Source organism: Oncorhynchus masou, chromosome 22 (genome assembly GCF_036934945.1).
Source record: "Oncorhynchus masou masou isolate Uvic2021 chromosome 22, UVic_Omas_1.1, whole genome shotgun sequence".
NCBI classification, from domain to species: Eukaryota; Metazoa; Chordata; class Actinopteri; order Salmoniformes; family Salmonidae; genus Oncorhynchus; species Oncorhynchus masou.
Genome location: NC_088233.1, coordinates 28,455,492 through 28,475,132, shown reverse-complemented (window position 1 = coordinate 28,475,132; position 19,641 = coordinate 28,455,492). Strand labels below are relative to the sequence as shown.

Genomic DNA, 19,641 nt, shown 5'->3' with positions numbered 1-19,641 from the left:
TCCCCTACCTTCTATGCACTGGACATGAGGAACAGATAAGTGATACAGTGAAACTCCCAGCTCGTAAGAGGTGCAGCTATTGGCATATTGAATATCTATCCAATTCTTGCAGACTGACATGAAGTGCCATGAAGCCAGGGATCGATTTGAAATGGACCAAGTCTGCAAGTTAGAAGTAGGACTCTTCCCAAAATCTGCTATGATCCCCCATTAGGGGGAGCTCCTGTTCCTGAAAATGTATTTTCTACAGTATAGATGAGATTAAAATAACTTGCCATAACATTCAATTTAATTTCTAATCATCAATAAATTAAGACATATTCAATCAGGTATCAAGCATGTTTATTTGCAGTTCAGTTATACTTACACAGCAGCTGCATTGCAGGGAGAATATCAAGAACATCAAAGGGTTTTGGACAGAATTGATGTGCAATGAAAGAAAGTTACTTAATTTAGCTAGTTGACGAGACACTGGCTTCTATACTAGGCAGTTTCATATTCTCGGAAATCGAACATTGGCCTACGTCCACAACATATATTCCAACATTATACAAAAGGGTAAACTCACAGGTCCACCTTTATTATAACTCACATCAAAACAAAGAGCACTTCACTGGGCAAAAAAATATAACAAATAAATTATAACAAATTATACTGAAAAACATTTCCATGTGTTCAAATGATTGCTATTGGAGAGAAAAAAAACAACCATGATCCCATTTTCAAATCTTTGGATCTGAATTCCAAGAGCATGCAGATATTCCATTTGGGTTCTAATAATGTTAGGCAGGCAGACACGCACAGGAGCCAAATGCACATTTAAATAAGATACAACATCTGTTGTTCAAAGTCATGGACAGCTTTCTTTAACCATTGTGGTTCTTGGTCAGAAATGGAAAAGGACAAACATCCAAACCTTGGGCAGAGTCAAACCGTGACAGACAGTTCTATACCAGTTTACTAGTAATGGAACAACTTTAGAATGAATGGTAAACCTAGTCAGAATGCAATGACATCAAAGCCAGACAAAAGCTTATATATATATATATATATATATTCATAAACTGCTCTCTTCTGAGAGGTTGTGCAATAAGCTGTTAATGTCTATAACCAAAAAATGTTCCTTTTTTAATCATTTAGTTTCAGGTCTACATTTGCTCATTTATCATTCAAAGTGTAAAATGACCCCCATTGTTGTGAAGCGGTAGAATGACACAAAACACTTGTGCCAGGAGGTGAAATGGGACACCTCCTGGCAGCCATGTTGGAAGACCACCGCATCAATTCCTCTGACAACTGAGTGGCAACCCCAAGCTGAATGATAACAGTGCCTAAACCTACTTGGTTCATCACCATGGTCAATTTCTGTGCCGTAATTGGCAGCCAAGACATTGTAGCTGAGAAAACAAATTGCCTTGCTAAGAAACAATTGGCAGTGCAATGCAGTGTGCATGCTCACAAACAGCCAGCAGGCTGCACCATTCTTCCACCACAGTGATTGGTCTTCCAACATGGCGCCTGGCATGACTGCTAAGTGATTTCTGACAACTGCAACCCCTCTATATATAGTTTGACTAGAGAAAATGCTAAAACAGACAGGTCATACATGGGTTTAAGCCCAATTCAATCGGATCCAGTCAGAGAAAGGTCAAAAACAACATCCTGTTTAAGAACATATTTGACTTACTATGCAATGGAGCATGTTCTTTTCTTACTAGTTCTGAATGAATAGGGCCAAGAGTCCAGATTTCCCTACTGCACTACAAAGAAACAGAACTACAGTATGAACAGAGTTGTGATTTGCAGCTTGATTCTCTGCCATGCTGTATTGTGTCCATGCATAGAACAGGCATTTAACAAACAAGTCAAGGAAAAAGACGGCACAAAAGAGCATATTTCGACCCTGAAATCAAGGGCGTTCTGAAGTTCAACAGCAATTCAATTACGAGGTGGGGTAAAGAAAGAAGCAGAGTTGAATGACTAAAATAAAGCACATAACTACAGGGTTTGAAACAAATGTATAGAACCAGTAGATCGTAACTAATGTAAACAAATAACATGCTTTTTTTTGCTGTGCATTTTCACAGAATTTCACATTTCATAGTAGGGGAAGATAAGTGCATTTTGTTGGAGTGCAGCTGAGTCCCTGCTTCACTGTTAGTTGTCGCAGTCAGAGCAACGTATTGGATGCGACTAGATGGATGGGGTCCTGGTATATTAGAAACATCAAGTTCAAACAATAGATCATTTTGTAAAAATCCACCTAAGACTCTTCAGTGGGCGTTTACCCCTCATATTTGGTTTGGTTTCAACACTTAGCAGATATGCCTAGCTAACTACGTTTCTGCATCATGACAAGTTGCGTACAGGAAGAATCAGCAGATATAAAAATTACAGTACATTCCATTGAAGTCAAGCTGTTCTTTTAGCGATTTAGGAAAATAACTTTTTCTGCTTGAAGTAGGCATCAAATCGTGACTGGGCATAGTCCTGAAACGACAGAGATCAAATGAACAGGTGTAAACTTCAAGAGGGATCGTGTGTTTTAGAAGCACGATTTACCCAGGAACAAATCGCTCGGCAAATAAACAAGAGCGACAGGGAAGAGTGACCACTAGACACCTGCAATGTCACGTGAATGACAATCAATGTTCCAGTACGCTGAAGCTCCACTAGATCCTTTCATTCTAGTGAGGTGAAGTCCATCTCACCAGGTGAAGTAAAGTCTACTAATGTACTTACCATGTAGCCAAACTCGATCTTGGATATCCTGGCTTGAATGATAGACCACAGGCCCCAGAGGAAGTGGGATGCCATGGCGAATCTGTGGGAAAATCATTTATCCCTTGATTATCTGCCAACGGACTGGCTACTTACTGTACATGTGGATACAGTAGCATTGAATAGTTCATACCAAAATCAACACTAATTAGACATTTTCAAAAGTAAGTACCACATTGGTAGTGGTAAAGGTGAATTTCCCTCTTATTATGTAAAGCTCTAGGTGGAAAAGCAATATAAATCCAATCATTTATGATTGTTACAAAACAGAGCACATATTGTAGACTCCTTTTAAGATATATATATATATATATATATTTGATTTATGAGTGAACTGTCCTTTTTGGATTCATTTGTGGTAGAAGTCCTACCGATTGGCTTCGACCAGCAAGTCTTGCTCTATACGAGCTTGGTCCTCATGCATGGTGCTCTCTGAATAGCCTCCCGTCTCCACCAGGTAGTTACGGATGAAATGCAGCTGCAGAGAAACACACTCGCTCAGAGATGAGGGACACCACAGACATCATCTATAAAATGGAATTCCCTGGCTTGGATCATTAACTTAAAAATAATGCATTTGCAATTGCGTCATTGTATTAGACCAGCTGACTTCATGAGTTCTGGAAATGTGCATGCATAGTTTTGTTTCAATTAGACAATGTGGTCAGAAAAATAGTTATCTACAAGACTGGACAGACATACATTATGTCCCACACTGAGGAAAAATAGATACACACTGAGGCTACTGGTGTGGTTGGTAAAGAAAGTTACACTAGCTATAATGTGTTTATTAGAATAATGATGTAAGATTGGGATACCAACAGTGAACGTGACATGTGCTCACTGGAAGGATTTCTGTGGTGGACTCATGAACATGTTATAGTGACTGATGACAGAGAATGGGTGTGTTTGACTGTAGACAGTTAACGATTGAAGTCGGGGGAGGTGCATCTGCGACAAATGAAAGTCAGACACTGTAGTGGTTTTCCAATTGCAAGGCTCATAACATGGCAGTGTTAATATAGCTGCTATTGTTTAAAGGTTTTTCTTTATTAATATTGTAATACATGTTTCTATATTACACACTGAAAACATATGTGTACAATTAATTGGTTAGAGAGAGATCTTGAATATCACTTTAAATTTGTATCCCCTGTAGCTTTAGAATCGCGGCAAAAGCTGGTTCCTGTTTTAGTCAGGTCATGGTCGAAGTTGGTCAACCAAAAACAACCTAATTATCCATTGACAAATAGTGCCTCTCACTAGCCAGTCGATGGCTGCATGGTGAAGTTGGTGAGAAGCAACTGCAGCAACTTCATCAAAAACTACATGACCTTTGATCAATTTTTTTAACAAAAAAAAAAAAAAACACATGCAGTTGACATGTAGTTGCAAGTCAGACAATTTTTATCCCCATAATACAACACACTTTTAAAAGTGGTGACTAATGATGGTAACCGACTAGACAAAATAGATCCACTCGAAAACGCCCATTGATCTGGAAATGATCACTTATTAACTGTATTCTCTTGTATGGATGCTAACCTTTGCATCACACTCCTACCAGAAGAAAAGTCAAGAGACAGAAACTTCATACTGATAGTTCATTGGGAGAAAAGGGAGTGTGATAATGGGGAGAAGTATGCATGAGAGAAAGTGGCTGAGTCCAAATACCCACACTCACATCCTAAATAGTAGGCAGTTTGAGTATGCAAAAAAAGAACATTTAATAGTATTCCACATTTAGAAATCAAGCATACTTTAAATGCCCGGATGTCATACTCATTTTGGCTTTGACAACAGCTGATCAGTTAGATGTGGGGAAATCAGCAAATAGCGGGAAACAACGCAATTACACATGACGTATTCTCAGTATGCGAAAACAGAATTTTATAGTATGTGAATTTTCTAAAATCGAGTATGGTTTAAATGCCAGGATGATATACTGATTTTGGCTCTTCATCTGGTAAAATTTGATGCACACTTTTCCACAATGCATTGGAAGAGGTGGGCTGCGAGTGATACACCTTAGTTATCTTTATTTAGCCAAACAACAAAACTATGCTACTTAATTGGGAAGTTCCCGAATAGCAAAGCTTCTGTAGTTGTGTTCAAATGAAGTTGTTTTTGTTCTCCTAAAAATGATCAGATTTTTCATCGTAGGCTAAATCTTTGAAAAAAACTTTTTTTTTAACCCAAAGTGGATTTCTGTTTTCTCATTAAAAAAAGTGTTTATTGTTCTCTTTACCTTTGTCAGAGCTTTTAAACGAAATGCAAAACCATATTTTGATTTGTGAATGTGTTGGCACGGGGACTCAGGATTTGGCTGTGTTGTTGATGTCATGTTAAAATCAGGCCTTTTGAGTTGAACATTGATTTGAACCCATTTAATTAATGGATCAAGCCTTGGCAATCATTCTGATCCAATAATCAGTGCTTTAGTTTATTATGTTGATGTCCAGTGGTTCTGAATTAGCGCATCACCTGACCGCCCACATTCTTCTGTGCAGTAGCCTTTTGATTTGAACATTTAAAAAGTGTGTGTGTGTACAAAGCAAATGTATTTATATATATGTTACAGCACTTTGGTTTCACTAATAAGTCATGTTGAAATGGAAGCAAATGATCAGTTTCTGTCTTCAGTTATTGGATAGATGGACTATGGTATAGGTTGAACGTGATGCCAATAACCAGCCTGGGCAGGAATATAACTCCTCCTATTCAGAGAATAGAGAAATGTACTGAATTTGGAAATGAGACATTATCAGACTGGTTAATGCGATGCATGTCTTGTCAAATTTGGAAAAATCCACCCGTACTCTGCCCTACCGCACCCACTCAACAAGTCACCAACCAATATTATGTTACGACCATGACATACTGCATACTTTTTACTAAACACAGTGTGCTAAATAGTATGCAACGACGAGTACATAGTATGCAGTTTAAGTATGTAGTACGCCAGCATGGGTATTCGGACACAACCACTGTGTTTGCATAGATATGTTAGAGGGCATTTTGATATAGGTGTGGTAGAGGTTGTAGTCACCTGTTGTTCTCTGCTGGGGTAGTTGTCAGGTGTACACTTGTAGAAGGGCCACTGGTTGTATGTGTAGTCATAGCACCACTCACAGAAGTGGTTCCCAAAGTCAAAACCCCTAAACAAACAAACAAACACATTGTGCTGCAATCTAAGACGACAATCAAAGAGACAATCGCCACTACATATGGATAATATAATACTTAGATCTGTCCCTTTTACTTGTAGAGACATACAGTTGAATTCAAAAGTTTACATACACCTTAGCCAAATACATTGAAACTCAGGTTTCACAAGTCCTGACATTTAATCCAAGTAAAAATCCCCTGTCTCAGTTAGGAACACCACTTTATTTTAAGAATGTGAAATGTCAGAATAATAGGAGAGAGAATTACTTTTTCAGCTTTTATTTCTTTTATCACATTCCCAGTGGGTCTGAAGTTTACATACAGTAAATTAGTATTTGGTATCATTGGCTTTTAAATTGTTTAACTTGGGTCAAACGTGTCAAGTAATCTTCCACAAGCTTCCCACAATAAGTTAGGTGAAGTTTGTAGGCCTCCTTGCTCGCTCACACACGCCTTTTCAGTTCGTCCCACAAATTTTCTATAGAATTGAGGTCAGTGCTTTGTGATGGCCACTCCAATACCTTGACTTTGTTGTTCTTAAGCCATTTTGCCACACCTTTGGAAGTATGCTTGGGGTCATTGTTCATTTGGAAGACCCATTTGTGATCAAGCACCTATTTTGTGAAGTGCAACAGTCCCTCCTGCAACAAAGCACCCCCACAACATGATGCTGCCACCCCCGGGCTTCACGGTCGGGATTGTGTACTTCGGCTTGCAAGCCTCCCCTTTCTCCTCTAAACATAATGATGGTCATTATAGCCAAACAGTTCAATTTTTGTTTCATCAGACCAGAGGACATTTCTCCAAAAAATACGATCTTTGTCCCCATGTGCAGTTGCAAACCGTAGTCTGGTTTTCTTATGATGGTTTTGGAGCAGTGGCTTCTTCCTTGCTGAGCGGCCTTTCAGGTTATGTCGATCTAGGACTTGTTTTACTGTGGATATAGATACTTTTGTACCCGTTTCCTCCAGCATCTTCACAAGGTCCTTGACTGTTGTTCTGGGATTGATTTGCACTTTTCGCACCAAAGTACATACATCTCTAGGAGACAGAACACGTCTCCTTCCTGAGCGGTATGACGGCTGTGTGGTCCCATGGTGTTTATACTTACGTACTTTTGTTTGTACAGATAAATGTGGTACCTTCAGGCGTTTGGAAATTGCTCCCAAGGATGAACCAGACTTGTGGAGGTTTACATTTTTTTTTCTGAAGTCTTGGCTGATTTCTTTTGATTTTCCCATGATGTCAAGCAAAGAGGTCCTGAGTTTGAAGGTAGGCCTTGAAGTACATCCACAGGTACACCTCCAATTGACGTCAATTAGCCTATCAGAAGCTTCTAAAGCCAATTTTCTGGAATTTTCCAAGCTGTTTAAAAGGCACAGTCAACTGAGTGTATGTAAACTTCTGACCCCCTGGCATTGTGATACAGTGAATTATAAGTGAAATAATCTGTCTGTAAACAATTGTTGGACAAATAACTTGTGTCATGCGCCCTAACCGACTTGCTAAAACTAGTTTGTTCACAAGAAATTTGTGGGGTGGTTGAAAAACGAATTTAAATGACACCAACCTAAGTGTATATAAACTTCCGACTTCAACTGTACCTTAATCAATGCTGTTACCGTTAAGCTGTGTGTGCCTTTGATTGATGGCAGGTAGCCTAGTGGTTAATAGCATTGGGCAAGTAACCAAAAGGTCGCTGGTTTGAATCCTCGAGCCGACTAGGTGAAAAATCTGTTAATGTGCCCTTGAGCAAGGCACTTATCCAATGAAACTTAAAGGAGCAATTTGGGTTAAGTACATTATATGGGACTATAAGCATTCCTGTGTAGTTGTAGCTGAGAGTGTGTGTGGTCACAACTAAAACTACAGGTGTAAGAGTTGTGTGTATGTACACAAAAAGGCCTTTACCTGTAGTTGTAGCTGCTGTACTCAAAGTCTATGAGCATGAGTTTCCCAGTGGAGGTGTGGTCTCTATCCTCCAGCATCAAAATGTTACCTGAGGACAAGAGACAGGAGGTTACAACACTCCCACTTCCTCCTCCAGAGTTAAATATGACTGTACATTCACAGTGGGTCCTGATGTGCACTTCAGGAGTCAACTGCATATATACATAGGCAATCGACAGCCACTCCTGTACCATGTACTCTATTGGTTTGCACCTGCCTGAGGGTGTTGCATATGAATGTGTTCAGTCTCTAAAAATAGACACCCTCCACCCCTTCTTTCTCCAACTTCGTTAATATCCTGTCCTTTCAGGAAGTGACGGACATCCACTGTTGAGCCAGTGGGAGGGTCAAGCAGCCCAAATTAGAGGTAAATATGGTTAGAGGGGAGCGAGGGTGATGGGTAGAGGGAGTGAAGGGAAGAGAGACCTTTACCTTCTTGCACATCATTATGACAGAACACCACTGGAGATGGGGTCGCTGACAACAACACTCTGTCAGAGAGGGAACATGACGTTAATGTATTATGTACACACTTCAACTTTCAGTGAACTTTAAGTGGCAGAGGTTATGGTACATGTCAACAGCTCATAAGTTATCACTCTGTACAATATCAAAAAATATATGTTTTATTGTAGACAATAGACAGACTATGGAATTACACAACACACATTCCCTTTACTATTTGGTAGACCCGATTACTCCCTTCACGATTTCAAGTGCATGATCATGACGGTAGAATAGTTATGGGAAGCAATGAGTACTGGACACCATGGCATAGCAGAGGAGTAACTATTTAGTTGGATTGTGCAATAATGGCATGTCATGGATGCCTCTGACTCTCCAAGGGTAGCTCAATAGGAAATGAACTGAGCCAAAAGTGAAATACGCGATTGTGATATTTGTGATTGATTGAGCAGCCATGTTCACAGTGCCAGCCAGTGACACATTTATTGCCGTTTTAGCTGTTCTCCAGCACCTTCGTTTGAAATGATACAATGACTATGAGGTTATAGTACAGACAGATTTAATTTTAGAGAGTTCAATCCATTTAGATATTATAGCACTTTTTGTACATAGTCCCTCCCATTTTAGGGGACCAAAAGTATTGGAAGAAATTCACTTATGTAGGTATTAAAGTAGGCAAAAGTTCAGTATTTAGTCCCATATTCCTAGCACAAAGACTTCATCAAGTTTGTGACACTAAAAACTTGTTGGATCCATTTGCTGTTTTTTTGGTTGCTTTTGAGATTATTTTGTGCCCAATAGAAATGAATGGTAAATAAATCACTTATTGTAAATAACAATAGAATATGTTTCTAAACACTTCTACATTAATGTGGATGCTACCATGATTACAGATAGTCCTGAATGAGTGATGAGTGAGGATGCTGGAGGGGTATGATATCTGTAAATAATGTATCATTTCAAATCAAGTGCTGGAGTACAGAGCCAAAACAACAATAAATTGTCACTGACTCAATAATTACTGAGGGCACTGTATGTGGTAACACATTCAGTAACTCTACAACTATTACAAAGCAATTCGTAGCTAGTACATTGACATGTAGATACACCACTAATGATATAACAAGGCTGTACAGATGAGTATAATATTGGTCCAGGTTGCTGTTAAGCATGTGATAAAATGTGACTGATCGCCTGAATGCACCTTGACGTAGTAGAAAACTATATGAATGTGAGCCATCATTATTATTAGAGCAGGCGACCTTGAGGTGTGTAGGGGACTGGCTGCCAGACAGTAAGGGCACACCATAGACTCAGATAGACATCCCTAGTCCCCAAAAGCACATTTGAGCATGGGCAGCGCCGAAGCACCATTGAGTTTAAACATTTTGAAGTAGTTAACTCAGTGGGAATTCCTATGGGTTACGGAAGGTTAAAATAATTCCATCCAAGTCATTGGGAAGGATCAGCCATTGAATTACACTTGAGAGCAAACATTCCATAAACAGCAAGTGGCAATAATCGCCAATCTTTGCCTTATACCTGTTTAAACAACACTCTGGAGAGGTATACTACAGAGCAATCTACTCAGGCTTTTATAAAGCTATCCAGCTTCAGTTAGCTTCACATTCCAGGTCAAGCTTTATCCGTACTACGACGGTGAATATTGCTCGTCCAGTTGCCGCTAACTCTAGCAGGCTTGTAACTGTGCATCTCGCACATGGCTTGTGAAAGGCCAAACTCTTCATTGAGACCATGCTGAAACGTGAATCCTTGGGCAACTCAGTGCCACATTTTCATTTGTGCCGATATCAAAATGAAAGAAACATTATCTTGCAAAATCAGCAGGCTCTGGTGTGAAATAGGCCTTTATGTACGGTCTTTATTTATTGTTAATGCAGTCTTTGGTGTGCTTATTAATGCACGAGTACCATTTTCCCACTCCTATTGCTCCATCTATCTGTGGAACAGCTTGACGTGTTGTGGTCATAGACATATCATCCATAGAAGAGTTTTGGAACCTTAATTTGACTGTTAAACTCATGGGTACACTAGCAAAGGCTACAATCACGAGAAAACCATACAGTTTGTAAATGCAAAGGCTATCATACTAAATGTGTGATGTGATTTTTAAAATTATATTAGTAAAATATTTTATCAGTTGTCTTCCTCAAATGAAGGGGATGATGACAATCTTTGCCAGAGGGAGAGCATCTAATTTCATTAACCTCAACTTGTGGCTCATTCAGGATAAAATTGAGTTAGCCTGCCCATAGCAGGTTAGATCTGAAGGATTCGTTGCCATAGAAATGTACCTGGCTAAAAGGTGAGCCATTTCGTATGACCGGTTATCTTGAGTTGAACTCAGAGTTGACCAATGTTACCTCACCAACTCCTCAAACCTGGTACATGGTATACCCCTCAGGTGGCAGTATGCACCCTTTCAGTTTGTTACCAACTCATAGAAGTAGTAGAAGAAAATGTACTACTTCAAAATGGAGATGGCCTCAATGGTACTGCCCATGCTCTCACAGACGCATAATAGGCCAAATACAAAGTTGCTTCCTTCTCTAACTATCTCTATGGGGCACACACTGCTGGTCTGGGTGTGTGTGGTGTCACAGGAAGCTAAAGTCCAACAGTCTCCTGATAGGGCAGTGTCAGAGAAAGGCACTGGGGGAGAGGTCAACTTTCTAACGGCTGCAGAGAGAGAACTACCTATTTATTAGAGAGTAACATGTTTGCGGATGTGAGAGATTGCTCATGTGTATGAGTGTGTGTCTTTGTGTGCAGTTGAGTGAGGTCTATTGTGACATGGATCTACCAACGCTCCCGCCTTCCCTAAACATTCCTGTTTTTCCCCTTTTAGCTCCCCCGCCATAGCATTACTTTCCCTGGCCACTCCCACCTCCTCCCATAGACTTGCCATTCCCAGACATCAACATCCCCCTTGCCAGATCATTGTTCTTTCCAGCCATTCCCTTCCCAAGCATCTCCTGACTCACCGGAGACTCTCCAGCTCTGCCGGGAGGTCGTACTTAATCAGCTTGTTGTATTTCTTGACGTGAGCCTCCCGGGCAAACTTTAAGTTCATCACCTGATCCATGTACCTGAGACAACACCAGACAGAGCATTATTGAGTATTGTGGAAAACAGCTGATGAAAAGTACTACCTGCAAACAGTTACCTCAAATTCAAATCAATACATCATTTTACAGTACTCCTCAGGCAATACTTGGTGTAGGCTTTGACTTGGAGAGCAGTTCCATCCTATCCTCACCTGCCAATGGTCCCGAACAGCCACTTGGGTTCCTTGTTAAAGGGCATGACCATCCTATGGAAGCGGGCCATCTTTGAGGCGATCTCAGCGGACAGTTCCGGAACAAAGAGCTGCTCTGTATGCAGGCGGTTGCTCTAGGAGATAAGCACAAAGATATAGGACTTTACTCATATTCTCTTAAAATGTATGGGACATTTCTGCAACATCTGCCCAAAAGTCTGGACCTTCATGGGAAAGAAGGTGCACTCGTCAGTCATAAATCCCGGCACCGGTTGTCCCCCCTCAGTCAGTACAAAGATGCTAACTTAAAACCATCAATTGAGATATCTGTTATTGTCAACCTGTATGTTGAGTTCAATATTTGAGTTTGAGAGACATTTTTATGAACACACATGACAAGTGCGTATGTCTGTTTGTAAGCGCGCATGGTAAAGTAAGTGCGTATGTCTGTTTGTAAGCGCATGGTAAAGTAAGTGCGTATGTCTGTTTGTAAGCGCGCATGGTAAAATAAGCACAGGACAAAAAAGGATAGACATCTCTCTACACACATGGAATGTGAAAGTGAATCTGTATATATTTAGCTCACAGTGAAAAACACGAAGGCAGAGAGATACTTTCAAACACATGGTTGAAACGGACAGTTTGCGAATGTCAAATCTAGTCAAGGCTTTGTCAGAAAGTGTAAATAAGAAATGACAAGTAATGTGATGGTCAGAGAGAAGACCTCATGCATTCTGGAAGCACTTGTGAATGGATTCCATTTCAAACGGACTGATCAATATAGCGATGCATAGGTATTGCACATTAAAAACAGTATCAGTTTAACAAAGGGGCAGTCTGCTATTCAAACAATAACAAAGGGATATTCCCACCACTAATTTGGTAAACAGCAAAGAGATGGGGCTGAAGCAAGGACTGACCATTCATGAGATTATAGTTAACCATGTTGAGGGTATACGTTTGTTTACAATGATGTAAAAAAAATAAGCTTTTATTTGGGATTCTGATCGGGTACTACAGTTAAACTAAGCTCATGAGGCATTCATAAGTTATATTCAAGTAATTATAAATAGAATAAATATATATTATTATGGTGGGAGATCAGCTTTAATATTGCAGACAGATTGCAGCTTCCAATGTATGCATAATTTCCAATCCCCCATATATATTAAAAACAAAAAAACACAAAATATATACAGTGCTTACAGAAAGTATTCAGACCCCTTCCCTTTTTCCAAATGTTGATACAACATTATTTGAAAATGGATCAAATAAAATACACCTTATGGAACAGCGGGGACTGTGAAGCAACAAACATAAGCATGTGTCTGTGCCTACACACAGTAACATATGCACTATACACACGTACACTTTGTATTGTAGATATGTGGTAGTGGTGGAGTAGGGCCCCGAGGGCACAGTGTTTGTGAAATCTGAATGTATTGTAAAGTTTTTCAAATAAATGCTGCTGCCCTGGCAGCAGCTAATGGGGATCCATAATAAATACATAACTTTAAACCATTGTAAACCATCTACAAAATAGTTTCCAACACTCTACTCAGCAAACTGGATACAGTTTATCACAGTGCCATCCGTTTTGTCACTAAAGCACCTTATACCACCCACCACTGCGACCTGTATGCTCTAGTCGGCTGGCCCTAGCTACATATTCGTCGCCAGACCCACTGGTTCCAGGTCATCTACAAGTCCATTCTAGGTAAAGCTCCGCCTTATCTCAGTTTACTGGTCACGATGGCAGCACCCACCCGTAGCACGCGCTCCAGCAGGTGTATCTCACTGATCATCCCTAAAGCCAACACCTCATTTGGCCGCCTTTCGTTCCAGTTCTCTGCTGCCTGTGACTGGAACGAATTGCAAAAATCGCTGAAGTTGGAGACTTTTATCTCCCTCACCAACTTCAAACATCTGCTATCTGAGCAGCTAACCGATCGCTGCAGCTGTACATAGTCTTATCGGTAAATAGCCCACCCATTTTTACTTACCTCATCCCCATACTGTTTTTATTTATTTACTTTTCTGCTCTTTTGCACACCAATATCTCTACCTGTACATGACCATCTGATCATTTATCACTCCAGTGTTAATCTGCAAAATTGTAATTATTTGCCTACCTCCTCATGCCTTTTGCACACAATGTATATAGACTCTCTTTTTTTCCTACTGTGTTATTGACTTGTTTATTGTTTACTCCATGTGTAACTCTGTGTTGTCTGTTCACACTGCTATGCTTTATCTTGGCCAGGTCGCAGTTGCAAATGAGAACTTGTTCTCAACAAGCCTACCTGGTTAAATAAAGGTGAAATAAAATAAATAAAAATTCTCCAAAATTGAAATATTCTAGGCATTTATATAAATTCCAGTTGTACTTAATTAAAAGCCTTTTCAAAGTTTCACAGTCAGTTATGAATGTGTGCTTCCCTAACACACAGCAAAAGTTGCAAGGTCTGGATATTACAATATTTATAGATTTTATTATTCTCGTGTGTGTGTGTGTGTGTGTATACCGGCAGGTACTGTTCCAGGCGTCCCTCAGGGAAGATTCCATAGAGTCGTGGCCCCAGGGCTCTCTCCGCCAGAATGGCAAACATCACACTCTCCAAGACCAGAGAATCCACTCCCTGTTTACACACACACGAGATGAGTCAGAGACCATTGAAGCAATTCATAGGTTGCTGATGAGGACTGAAGATGTTCTGCTCAGGGACTGTGTAATATTGTGTACATAACAGTAATCTGTATGTTTGATTTAAGGTCTAGCCTCTGCCATGTCTTTGTCATGAATCCTTCCCTATCGCAGTGCATTTTTTATACATAAAGCAAATAAGTAAAAACAGACAATAGGCTTATCTATCCATCTGTCGGTTCTACATGACTAATCTCAACACAGGAATTCTCATCCGGTGTAGATCTACAATGTACATATTGTATATGGAATGTGGCAATGCTTAGCTCATGTGGTGTAGCAATGCTTAGCCCATGTAGCTCAATTGGTAGAGCATTGCACTTGCAACGCCAGAATAGTCCGTTTGATTCCCGGGATTAGTCAAAAGTCAAACGTAAGCACACATGACTAAGTTGCTTTGAATAAACACAAAGGCATTGTTTAATTATAATACGATGTGCAAGCGACACGTCATTTTATTTCTGTATTATTTATTTTGTAGGTTAAGAATGAGCCTCAAAGTTGCACCGTCAAAGTCATGAAAATGCGACAAATTAAGATATATTTTTCTAACTGTTTAAACGTGTTTCCAAGTGAATTAACTTGCCGTATTTTACGGCCAAGATGTAGCACGACCCAAAAGGTTTAATCAGTTTCATTAAATCTAAAGACATGAACTACAAATATTTTGACAGCTTGCTGGTCTACAATTAAACATAAAAAAAAAAATATTGGCTGGCAAAGATTTTTTTTTTTTAACTGCTTAATCTAATATAATACACAAATGGCCTGTAACTAATGGGTTCTTACCATCCTCTAAAACCTCAGCCTGAGCAGGAACACTGACTAACAAAGCAGCAGGAGATGTGGTCCAAATAAAACTTTTGGCAATGTATCTTACTTCTTGAGCGTCAAATATTTTGATGAAAGGAAATCAGGTATGGCTAAATCAATAAACAAGTTTATATACACACACACACACTCACACACAGTGCTGTGAAAAAGTATTTGCCCCTTTCTAATTTTTTTCTACTTCTGCATATTTTTGATACTGAATAACAATGGTCAAGCATGGTGGTGGTAATGTGATAGTTTGGGGATGCTTTGCTCTCTCAGGACCTGGACGACTTGCCTTAATAGAAGGAACAATGAATTATTTTCTGTATCAGAGATTTTGACATGAGAATGTCAGGCCATCCGTCTGTGAGCTGAAGCACAGCAGAGTCATGCAGCACGACAATGATCCAAAACACACAATCAAGCTAAACATCTAAAATTTTTGAATGGCCTAGTCAAAAGTCCAAACCTAATCCCAATTGAGATATTGGTGGCAGCACTTGAAATGAGTAGTTCATGCTTGAAAACCTACAAATGTCACTGAGTTAAAGCAGTTCTGCACGCAAGAGTGGGCCAAAATTCCTCCACAGCAATGTGAGACTGATCACAACTACAGGAAGCATTTGGTTGCAGTCATTGCAGCTAAAAGTGGCACAACCAGTAATGAGTGTAAGGGGGCAATTACGTTATCACACAGGGGAATTGGGTGTTGCATAACTTTATTTGTTAACTCAGGTCCCCTTGATCTAATATTAGGAGGAATGGGACAAAATTCACCTAGATCATTTTGGGAAGCTTGTGGAAGGCTACCCGAAATGTTTGACCCAAGTTAAACAGTTTAAAAGCCAATACTACCAAATACTAATTGACTGTATGTAAACTTCTGATTCTGACCAGGGAATGTGATGAAAGAAATAAAAGCTTGAATTAAATCATTTTTTCCCGACTATTATTCTGACATTTCAAATTCTTTAAATAAAAGTGGTGATCCTAACTGACCGAAGACTCAGATTAAATGTCAGGAATTTGTGAAAAACTGAGTTTCAATGTATTTGGGTAAGGTGCATGTAAACTTCTGACTTCAATTGTAATTGTATTCAACATTCTGGCTTGTACAGAAACTTGCCAAGGTTTTGCAAAGCTTTAATTAAGACTGTTCTAGAAAGCTAGTATCAGCAAGATGTATTTATTTACTTGGCGAATCAAGGCGATTCTAATTCTGATTATACATTCCCAGTCACTTCAAAGTGAACAGGAAGAGTTAAACTAAATCTAGGCTATAGCTAGAAAAACTCCATTAGACATCTGGGACAATTATCAGCTTGATTTAAGGTGGCTGACCTGTAGGATGGCCCCATAAACTCGCAACAAGACCCTGCGAGGTTCATCTCCAATAGTGTGGGCATGGTCTGGCAGACTGCACATGAACAGCAGGTTGCTGAGTCCACCACTGTAGACAAACAGAGAGAGAAAGAGAAATTGGACATTGGATTGTCACGTTCATGTGTGCTAATGTGGACGGTGTGGAGCACAGTACAATACCATATAGGATACTCAAAGTTATGTCAGATAGTGTGGCATTATTTTAAGTGTGTGTTTCAGAGAGAGAGCGAGAGATTATGATTTGCCTGTGTGAGAAAAAGTCCCAGATCTTTCAATCCTCATCCCAGATTACCTGACAATGCTGATCTGAAAATCTGCCTCGGGAATGCTTTTCCATGACCCGGAAAGGAAGTCTCGGCACCAGGCGAACGCTCTGCCTTTCATATCCATGTCCACCACCTCTGTCCGCCCATCCCGGTACGACTCTGCTTCAGAGTCGTCATCACCATTTGCTCCACGGGGACTCGGCGCCCTGAGGTTGCTCTCATTGATGACCAGGGTGTCGCCAACATTTTTATTATCCACGGTTGGACCAGTGTCCCCCGTCTTCAGAGTGGGAATGTATCTCAAAGTCGCCGTCTTGTCAGATTTGCCAAGCGCCCCTTCGCTGTGACACTCCATCACATTTTGGCCCGACTGCATCGCTGTTTGACTTGGCTGGTTGTAGTTCAGAATGAATTGAGTCCCAACTCGCTGTCAGATTCAGTTAGCTGGCTAAATTAACTTGAATGATCAGACATAGCTAGCTAGTTAACTTGCTACCAATAGCATTGCATAAAAACTGTAAATTAGGCAGTAACAGTTAGAAAACTATCTAGTTAGGTTAGCTAACTTCAACAAAAAATAACTAACGTTACAGGAGCTAGCTACAAAAATAAAACGGGGATGAAAGGATACTGTATTACGTTACCAGTGGTGAGATGTCCACCTTGAAGGCTGGAGAGTAATGTCAAAGATATTTGTAACTGACCTTGTTAGTGTCTAGCTCTTTCTTATAATTGTGGTAATGTCGCCTCGGTAGATTACTGTATGCCACCCGTTAGATACTTTCTCCAGAGATACAGTACTTCATATCTCCGCTTCCTCGTTTTCTGCTGAATTTGACCAGCGTCAATGTGTCATCAGCAACACTCAAAAAGTACTTCCGGGTCACGGAATTTCGGAAACGTTCATAATAAAAGTCTCTCATGTAATAGTAGAAGAGTTCCATTATTAATCTGTATTTATTCATGATATATGAAAAATTGTTTAAATGTTAAACATTAATATTAAATATTGTTGAGTGATATTTTCATTACATTTGGGGTTTAAAACATGTTCCAAGGTCAAATAAATGCCCCCAATTGACACATTGTATATTATACATTGGTTTTTAGAGAGAAAACTTGTTTAGGTGTTGGGATTATTCACTAGGGTCTGTAGAATCTTTATATAATGTTATTTCATGGGGCACTTTCTACCCCTCTCTATGACATATGACCAGGTGAAAGCTATAATCCCTTATTGATGTCACCTGTTAAATTCACTTCAATCAGTGTAGATGAAGGAAGGGGAGGAGACAGGTTAAAGAAGGATTTCGAAAGCCTTTCGAAATGGGTTGTGTAAGTGTGCCATTCAGAGGGTGAATGGGCAAGACAAAAAATTGAAGTGCCTTTGAACAGGGTATGGTAGTAGGTGTCCCGTGCACTAGATTGCAATGCTAATGGGTTTTTCACGCTCAACAGTTTCCGGTGTGTATCAATAGTCCACCACCCAAAGGACATCTGGCCAACCCGCAGGCCGGTGGTTGAACACGGGTGATTGACGAAAGAGGACAAAGGAGGCAAATTGTGCAGAACAACAGACGGGCTACAATTAGTCAACTGACAGTCCAGTACAACATTTGTGTGGGCTAAAGAGCGAAACAACTGGACATTTGGAAAAACATTGCCTGGTCTGATGAATCCCGGTCCCCGCTGTTTTTCTCTGATCAGAGGACTAGGTTATGGAAAAAGCATGAGTAAATGCATCCATCATGCCACTTAACATCAAATATACTGATTAATTAAAACATTTTCTGGATTATTTAAAAAAATGGTATTATATTATGAATAGAAGCGGTGGAGTTATCAAACAACATTTTATTGGTCACATACATGGTTAGCAGATGTTATTGCGAGTGTAGCGAAATGCTTATGCTTCTATATCCAGCAGTAATATCTAACAAATTCCACAACAAAACCTAATACACAATCTAGTAAAGGAATGAGAATATATAAGTAGAAAATATATGGATGAGCAATGACAGCTGCAATAGATAAAGTAAAGAATAGATAGGATACAGTATATACATGAAATGAGTAATGCAAGATATGTAAACATTCTTAAAGTGGAATTATTAAAGTGACTAGTGTTCCATTTATTAAAGTGGCCAATGCTGTTTCCTGAAGTCCACGATCATCTCTTTTTTGTTTTGCTGACATTGAGTGAGAGGCTATTTACCTGACACCACACTCCGAGGGCCCTCACCTCCTCCCTGTAGGCTGTCTCATTGTTGGTAATCATACCTACTAAGCTATATGGAATTGTTTTAAGGTCATACCAAGGATACTTTTGCTGTTTTAATTCTAAGACAGCTTGAAGTATCCCCCCAATAATATTTAATAAGTATTTGATGAACATTGTATTTGGACATACTGCTATTAGCCCATACAAACACATTGAATAACATATTCACTACATGGAACAGATAAATCGAAATAAAGTTTTTCTGAAGTGTATGTCCTATATCTGAGCGATATATGAAGGATCAGATTTGTTTTATGTATTTAACCCTTTATTTTTGGCACTATAAATAATTGGTGTTCACATTACTCTTACAGAATTTACGAGAGGGCAAGTATGTTGAAAATATAATCAAATGCCTATGACAAATTGTTTTTAACCAAGACAGAATCATTTATAACTGACTTTTTCTTACATAACATACAGTGCCAGTCAAGTTTGGACACACCTACTCATTCAAGGTTTTTATTTATTTACATGTTTTACTATTTTCTACATTTTAGAATAATAGTGAAGATATCAAAAATATGAAATAACACATATGGAATCA

At 39.5% G+C, this 19,641-nt stretch overlaps 1 protein-coding gene across 2 annotated transcripts; it reads right to left on the bottom strand.

The window, feature by feature from the left end:
• Positions 1 to 325: 325 nt before the first annotated feature.
• chkb (choline kinase beta) lies at positions 326 to 17,667 on the bottom strand. 2 transcript variants are annotated; one of them, XM_064929795.1, is made up of 12 exons: positions 17,445 to 17,667; positions 16,840 to 17,204; positions 16,506 to 16,614; positions 14,170 to 14,283; positions 11,645 to 11,778; positions 11,370 to 11,474; positions 8,332 to 8,390; positions 7,861 to 7,948; positions 5,831 to 5,939; positions 3,153 to 3,259; positions 2,743 to 2,824; positions 326 to 2,490 (listed from the first exon to the last, which is right to left on the bottom strand). In XM_064929795.1, exons 2-12 carry the CDS (start codon positions 17,187 to 17,189, stop codon positions 2,434 to 2,436), a joined length of 1,314 nt encoding a protein of 437 aa, XP_064785867.1. In that variant the 5' UTR covers positions 17,190 to 17,204; positions 17,445 to 17,667; the 3' UTR covers positions 326 to 2,433. The 2 variants fall into 2 exon arrangements, with proteins under 2 accessions (XP_064785867.1, XP_064785868.1); XM_064929796.1 differs by having other exon boundaries at positions 17,458 to 17,667.
• Between the last annotated feature and the right edge of the window lie 1,974 nt (positions 17,668 to 19,641).